This window comes from Thamnophis sirtalis, unplaced genomic scaffold (genome assembly GCF_051295495.1).
Source record: "Thamnophis sirtalis isolate CommonGarterSnake01/CBP01778 unplaced genomic scaffold, rThaSir2_p1.2 scaffold_2, whole genome shotgun sequence".
Taxonomy (NCBI): Eukaryota; Metazoa; Chordata; class Lepidosauria; order Squamata; family Natricidae; genus Thamnophis; species Thamnophis sirtalis.
The window spans coordinates 101415822-101423009 of record NW_028261382.1 but is presented as its reverse complement, the minus strand read 5'-3'; the positions used below and the strand labels follow the sequence as shown (position 1 = coordinate 101423009).

Genomic DNA, 7188 nt, shown 5'->3' with positions numbered 1-7188 from the left:
TCCAGGATCTCTGAAAGAGATAGTTCAGCGGTTCCGAGATCTCGTCTGCCAGTTCCTTCAGAACCCTGGGGTGTAATCTTTCCGGTCCTGGTGATTTGAACTCGTCTAGGACAGACAGGTCTTCACTTACCATTTTCTTCCCTATTTTAACTTGAGTTCCCAATCTGATTTTTGTGGTGCTGTTTTTGATACGTTGGACCGTTTTTTCCCCTTGTGTAAAGACAGATGTCAAGTTAAATAGTTCTGCTTTCTCCCTGTAGCCTGTCACCTTCTTGCCACTTTCTCCCAACAATGGACCAATTGTTTCCTTGACTTTTTTCTTGTTTTTAACATGTTGGAAGAAGCTTTTTTGTTATTTTTTACTTTTATTTTACCATTTCTGGCCCTTACAATTCAAGAATGGACCAGAGGTGTCAGAGCAGCATCAACAGACGCAGTAAGGGGGACGGTGGGGCTGGAAGTTATCTGTTCCAAAGAGAGAAAGGGCCACTTGCTTTAGCTTGGAGAAAATGTTAAGGCTCTTAACACCTGAGAGGAAGCCCCAGAGGCCTGGGCTGTGGGAGGTCGGAAACGGCTGCAGGCCGCAGGATGGCAGGCCCAGCCATGGGAGGGATTTCCTTTAGATCCTGCTGCAAGCCTCCTAGGGCCTTATTTTATTAATTTCTTTTTACAAATAATCCAGGGTACGGAAAGCTTCCAATGCACCTCCCTCCTCCTAACTTCCCCATAACAACCGTTCCCTGAGGTGCGTTGGGCTGAGAGAGACGGACCGGCCCAAGGTTGCCCAGCCAGTTTTCATGGCTAAGCTGGGACTAGAACTCACCATCTCCTGTTTTTTAGCCTGGCGTTTTAACCACTGGCCCAAGGTGGCCTTTCAGTGCGGGTGGCAGGAAGCGGTCAGTCTTGGCCAGCCTTCCTGCCCCACATAACCCTCTGAAAAAGGAAGGCCGGCCAAGGCTGAAGAGGACGGGGTTCCTCCTGAAAAGAGCCCCCTCCCCCCCAGCTGGCCTCACTTTGGGGGGGGGGGGGGCTTGGTTTACTAATCTTTCAGAGGGAGAGAAAGCAGCTGGAGGGGGGGAGGGAGAGCAGCTAAGTCAAGGAAGGATCCGGGGCTCTAAAAGGTAAAGTAAACTTTATTGTCATTGAACCACAAAATAGATTTCTTTGGTTGTACAAATGTCACTAGTTACAGTCCTGATCTCCCCCCCCCCCCCCCCGGACGACCCCAGGGGGCGAGAGATGGATGACAGCCCAGCACCTATAAGTTAGTTAGCCACTGAAACCCTGCCTGATCACCCCCCAGTTGCTCCTTAAAAGCAAATGCTAAAATTAGTTTAAAAACACAAAGCTCTAACCGGTGATGTCGAAGCAGCCACGTTGGTAGCTGGAGAGAGAGAGAGACGCAGACCTCCCATGCTACCCTCCTAAAGCCAAACCTCCCCTCCGAACGAGCCTTTCTCGGCGATTTGGCCTAAGCGATGATGCCCCCGTCCTGTGGAAGGCTGGCAGCCTGCCCGGTGGGTGCCAGCAGAGTCCCTCGCCCCGCCCCCCCCCCTTTCCCAGATGGCCCCGCAGCTCCACCGGCCAGGCTCAAAGCACCGGCTGGGCTGGTGGGGGCCACAGTCGCAATCCTGGGACTTCACCGGAGGCCGCCAGGCCCCTCCCCCCGCACTACTCCAAGCCCCAGCCTCTGCCTCGCCACACCCCTGATGCCACTAGCCGGCCCCTACTCGGCTTCCCCCTTCTCTACCCTGCCTGGCACAGCAGCGCCCAAAACGCTCCCCGCCAGCAGGTGGTGCTGGGCACCCTAAGGGAAGGTGGGGACAGGCACGGGGGCCCCACCGCTGGTCGGCTAACAACCGGTACGTCTCCAGCAACGACCACAGCTGATGCCACGCGGAAACAGTTTCGTGGCCCTCCTCCACCCACTATTTACAGACCCCACATCCCATCGGTTCCCCTCACCCCCAATGCTCTGCCTCAGTTTCGTCACGACCTGTCCCAGTGCATTGCAAGGAGGTCCAGAGCCCCACGGTCCATCGGGAGGCCCAGCAGCCGAGCGCCCCACTCCGTCCCGTTGGCCTGGCTGTGTCCGTACAGTCTCCAACGACAGGCGTGTTATGTTGGGACGGCGGCTTCTAAGCTGTGTTGGGCCTGCTGGAGGTTGCGCTCCTCGCCAAACAGCCCCAGCTCCTGGCCCGCAGAGGGTCCGTGGGTCACCAAGGGCTCTGGGCTCCCACCACCACGGTCCTGGCGCCCTGAGGGGAGGAGGAAGGAGAGGTCAACCTTCGGCCAGGGGCCTTCTGGGACTATAGCCCTCCAGAAAGATGCTCCTCACTCCACAGGTGGAGCACCCCTTGCTCTCTCCAAGGAAGGTCAAGAAGCAGCTAAGCATGGGGGGTTTTTTGGGGGGGGTCCCTTATCCCCTGGCCCAACGGCTTGGCCACACATTCCTCCTCCTTGCTGTCTGGGGCCGCAGAGAGCCCGGCCGGCCAGTCGGCCACCCACCTGAGCTGCTGCCGATGCTGCCAAGACGTTTGCAGGATTCTCGTGCATCTGGAGTCTGCAAGAACAGAGGAGGAGGATCAGCCCCCCTCCGGCAGCCCCCCCCACCTGCCTGCCTCCCCCCCCCCAAGCCCTTGCTGGGGGTGCCCAGAGAAAGGGGACACTTCAAGGAGGAGAGCAGGAGTCAAAGGAAGGCTTCTAGGGCAGGGGGGGGGGGGAATCAAGGGCTGGGCGCAAGGACAGAGGGGTGGGATTGGGGGGGGGGATGTCCTACCAGGCACAGCCGGTTCTTTTAAACAGGCTGCTGCAGCCTCAGGTCTGCTCTTGTGCCCGGGGGGCACTGGCCGGAGCCAGACCATGATTTGTGTGGCCGGCACAGGTGAGATTTAACCGTTCTGACCAGTTCGCCCCAACCGTTGGTTAACTGCTGATGCAGTTCAGAGAACCGGTTAAAAATAAAGAGGACCCCCCCTCCCCCTCCCTTCAGTTAATAGCTCCTCTTAACAGTTGCAGCTGAAATGCAGGCCATGCACCACAGGGATAAAGAAATGGACAGGATGGGGGCAGGGAAACCCATCAATCACCCATCGAGAGAGGCGGGGTTAACCTTTTCCTTTCAGGAAGAAGATTACAAACACTTTCATTATAAAGAGTGTTAAGTAAGACTTCTGTGACCAGCTGAGACACCCTGGAGACCTTTCATAGCTGCTGCCAGGTCGGCCACTGCTTGTTTCTTCCTGGGGGGAAAGATCCAGGAGGGGACCAGGATGCAGCTGGACCCTACGGGCCGGGAGTTTAGTGCCTGTGTGGCCCAGCCACGTGGAGCCCCCAATTTGGAACCCAGAAGAACAGGAGGGTTGATGGCTTTTGGCAGCACGAAGAGGCTTTCAATGACCTTGAGCAGCTGCTCTGAGTTCTCCTCTCAGCTGCCGAGGTCGCTTCGACCTTTCTTTAAAAGGGGGGGGGGGGCTTTTTTTAGGTTTCCTGCACTGCTCCAGTGGTGCCTGGGGGTGTCCTTTTGGGGTGTCCTGCTTCCCTCCCTCTCTTTGAAAGCCTCTCGTGATGGAGCACCCAGAACCCCCGAAGGCCATTCCATTGGTTGACTGATCTCACTCTTAGGCAACTTCTCCTTAGTCCTAGGCGGCTTCTCTCCTTGGTTAATCTCCACCCATGGTTCCTTCTTCTGCCTTTTGGTGCTCCCTCTCTTTGTGTAGCGGCCCCTCTAATTTCCTGACGGAACAATTAATCAGTGGAACAACTTGCCTCCAGAAGTTGCAAATGCTCCAAAACCGGAAGACAATCAGTTGTCTGAAGTGGCGTGGCAGTGTTTCCTGCCTAAACAGGGGGTTGGACTAGAAGATCTCTCTCTCTCTCCCTTATGAATATTGGAAGAGTGCCATTTCATTGTGCTGTATAATTGTGAGTTGGACTAAGGAGAAATTTCCTAAGGGTTTAGATCAATCAAGTTGGCCACGGCCACCTAGTCACATGACGCATTTCCCACAAAAAACACAGGGAGCCACAAAACCTGGGTAGGTGTGCCGTGTGTGTGTGTGTCTGTGTCTGTGTGTCATGTGACTGGGTATGAGTGACATTGAGTTGGCCACACCCTCCCACTCACATGACCCCCACCCATGCCCACCAAGCCACGCCCACAGAACCGGTAGTAAAAAAAACCTGAATCCCACCACTGGTGGCCGCCCACCTCCACCGGCATCATGGGGCTCGGCTGACCGACGCGGAGGGCAGCAAGGAGAGAGAGGGAGGATGGAGGGAGAGGAGAGAAAGAACAGAAAGGGCCAGGACAAGGAAAGGGGGCTCCTTCCATGCTCTCGGGAAGCCAGCCAAGCTGTCGTGGCCCCCAGCCCTCCTCCTCTTGAGCAGCCTCACTCAGACCACCCACAGCTCTGAGCTGGGCCTACGTGCCATCCAGCCCCTCCCTCCCTTCAAATTGGCGGGGACGAAGAGGACCGGCATCATTGGAGCTTCGCTCCGCATCCATGGGAGGGGAGGGTCAGAGCGGGCGCCGTCTGGTGGGTAAGGAGGCAGAGCAGAAGCGGAGTTTGAGTCCTGCCTGGGGCCCCAAGACCCTCCCTCTCAGCTCTGGGGGCGGGGAGGAGGAGGCCCCTTCCACAGAGGCTGCCGAGAGAAAGAAGGGGCAGGAGTGGGAGAGTCACACATGCACACCTACCTACAGACCCAGAGTGTGTTGCAAGACAGGGACCGGGGGCCCTTCCCTACCAGCAGGAAAGCAGCACCCCTCCCCCAGGGGTCCCATAGGGGTCCTCCGATGCCTCCCACCCAGCGGCCAACTGGGCGCCCCTCGGCTGGACGGCCTCCTCGGCCTCCTCCCTTTGCACGAGGCTCCCGCTCATCTCCTCCCCCCGCCAGTGTGTGGGCCTTGCCCCCACCTGCAGAGCCAGACAGGGCTCCCTTATTGCAGGCCAACCTCAAAGGAGCCACTCAAAGGTCCACCGCGTGGTCAAAGCGTTTCCCCCCCCCCCCCCGGCATTCATTCGGAAGACGGCATCTTGTCTGTGAATCCGGCTGGTTCAGCCCAGGGACTCTCGGCTGGAGCAGTTCTCCCTCGGGCCCTTCCGCCTCCTCCCAGGGGAGCTAGCTTTATAAGGGGGTCAGAGAGCCCCCCCCCCGTCTTGAGCCACTTACTTGCACCGGGGGGGGGAGGGGGAGAAGGTCACCTGACTGGCACAGACTGCCCTCCCCCTGCAGATCTTCCCCATCAAAGGCAGCAGAATTCAATGAGGGCCCCAGGGCCCCTCCTGGCTACTTGATATAGGGGAAGGGGGGGGGCAAAAGGAAGGAAGACGCTCTGGAGGTGAGGCTGGACTGGCCCATTTTAGCCCCTTCATAAATGGCCTGGACTGAGTGGGGATGGGGGGCAGACAGCTGGCTAAGCCTGCAGACCCCTTTGGCCATTGTGGACCCCAGAAAATCAGCAGTGAGCCGAGGGGGGGTCTGGCCTGCAGGTGAACCACAAAGTGACGGGGGGGGGGGAGGAGGGCCAGGAGACCGGCTGTCAACACACAGTCACGCACCCCTCCCCACCCCCAGATCCTCACCAGACGAAGCCACGGACATCCTGCCTTGACAAAGGCAGCAGCTGGCCTTGGAGCTCAACGGTGGTCCAGGACTGGGACCCCAAGGGAAGGAGGAGGCCTTGCTGGACTCTCCCCCACCACCCCCAAGAGCCCTGCACCCAAGCTGTCCTGTCCCACCCACTCCCTTAGAAAGAGCCAGGGGGGGGGATGTGTGTGTGTGGGGGCTACCGAGCTCCTCCCTGGGGGAAAAGGCCTTTGGAGATGCTCTGGGTCGAAGGGAGGGGCCAAGGCCCACTTGGCCTGGAGAGAGTGGGCAGCCGCAGGGCCATGGCCGGGGGGGGGGGGATCTGGAGCAGACATAAGCTCCTCCTTTGCCAGAGGAGCCGCTTAAGAAACAGACAGAGGGCCAAGAGCCCCTTAAGGGCTCCGTCCTACTTTGGGGGCCCCTAGCGGTCCAGTTGCAGAGAGGAAGCAGCCCCTGATGGGCAGAGGCCCAGAGGGGTAGCCTGAGGAACCTTGTGGGGAGGGGTTTCCTGACCATGCCCCCCTCCATGCAGATTGTACCTGGATTTCATATACAGGTTTGGAAGAAGGAATGGCTGCAAATTCCCTGTAGAGGAACCTCTTTTCAGGCAGAGACTGGAAGGGCCGGCGGGGAGAGGCAGAGGGGAGGGGGGGGCGATGGGGGGGGGAGGGCAGAGGCAGAGAGAGAGAGAGAGAGAGAGAACAAGAGTGACCAGAGCCCAGGGAAGGCAGGCAAGGCCTCTGCCCAGGGAAGCCTCACTTGCTCCAGGGAGAGCAGAGCGGGGGCCCTCCAGCTGCTGTGGGTTTGGGTCCCTGGGCCCCCACCAGACCCCCTGTCTCCGGCCCTCCCGGCAGAGGGCGAGAGAAGCCCCCTCTGCCTGGCTGCAAAGCTAAAGGCCCCCGAGTCCTTTCTAGGTGGGGCCCCCAGAGTCCCCGTGCCAAGCCACACCGGGCAACACCCCCCCCCCCCGGAAAAGCCTCTCTGCTGCGCAGGCATCTCCTACCAGCCGCCCTGGAGAAACTGCGACCCGGGAAGCACCGTCTGCAAAAGAGGGGGGGGGGCAGAGGAGTTTCAGAGACCATTATCTCTCCCGGAGTCAATGCGCCAATGTCCAACGGAAGAGAAGACGCACCTTCCAAGGGCGTGGGGGAAGGCGTGGGGGCCGGGGAGGGCGACTCTGCCAGCTGCTCCAACGTGCCACGCTTCTTGTTCTCCCTGGATTTGGCAATCACCATCTGGGCCTTGAGGGCATCCTGCTCCAGAGACTTCATTCTGCCGCAGGGAGAAAGAGCCGTCGGGGGCCTTGTGGGTCCTGCCCGGGGTGGCCCCTGGGCCCTTAGGTGGCCCCGGACCCTCTGACTACTCCCCCCCCCGGCACCTACCGTGCTGCTCGCCACATGGCCCGCTTCTCCGCTTCCAGGGCTCGGCGCTCGGCTGGGGAGAGCTCCTTCTCCGGGGTGGCCAGCAGCTCCGGGCTCTGCACCCGCAGGCGTTCCTGATGCCGCCGTTCGGCTTTGGCTGTCCGGACTGGCACCCCTGGCTCCCCCCCTCTGGCGCAGACGGGGCTCATCCTGTCAGAGGGAGGTTGCCAAGGCTCAG

At 59.6% G+C, this 7188-nt stretch overlaps 1 protein-coding gene across 8 annotated transcripts in view; it reads right to left on the bottom strand.

The window, feature by feature from the left end:
• Positions 1–1115: 1115 nt before the first annotated feature.
• SCRIB (scribble planar cell polarity protein) overlaps positions 1116–7188 on the bottom strand; it is a 42552-nt gene continuing 36479 nt past the window's right edge. For 6 of the 8 annotated variants that reach the window (XM_087706594.1, XM_087706595.1, XM_087706597.1 and 3 more), the window contains 6 exons: positions 6972–7160; positions 6722–6861; positions 6593–6630; positions 6129–6203; positions 2509–2563; positions 1116–2258 (listed from right to left, as the gene is read on the bottom strand). In XM_087706594.1, coding sequence (XP_087562720.1) covers positions 2119–2258; positions 2509–2563; positions 6129–6203; positions 6593–6630; positions 6722–6861; positions 6972–7160 — 637 coding nt within the window. In that variant the 3' untranslated portion in view covers positions 1116–2118. Of the gene's footprint in view, positions 2259–2508; positions 2564–2604; positions 5290–6128; positions 6204–6592; positions 6631–6721; positions 6862–6971; positions 7161–7188 lie in introns of those variants that run through there. The other 2 variants (XM_087706599.1, XM_087706596.1) reach the window with 2 other exon arrangements.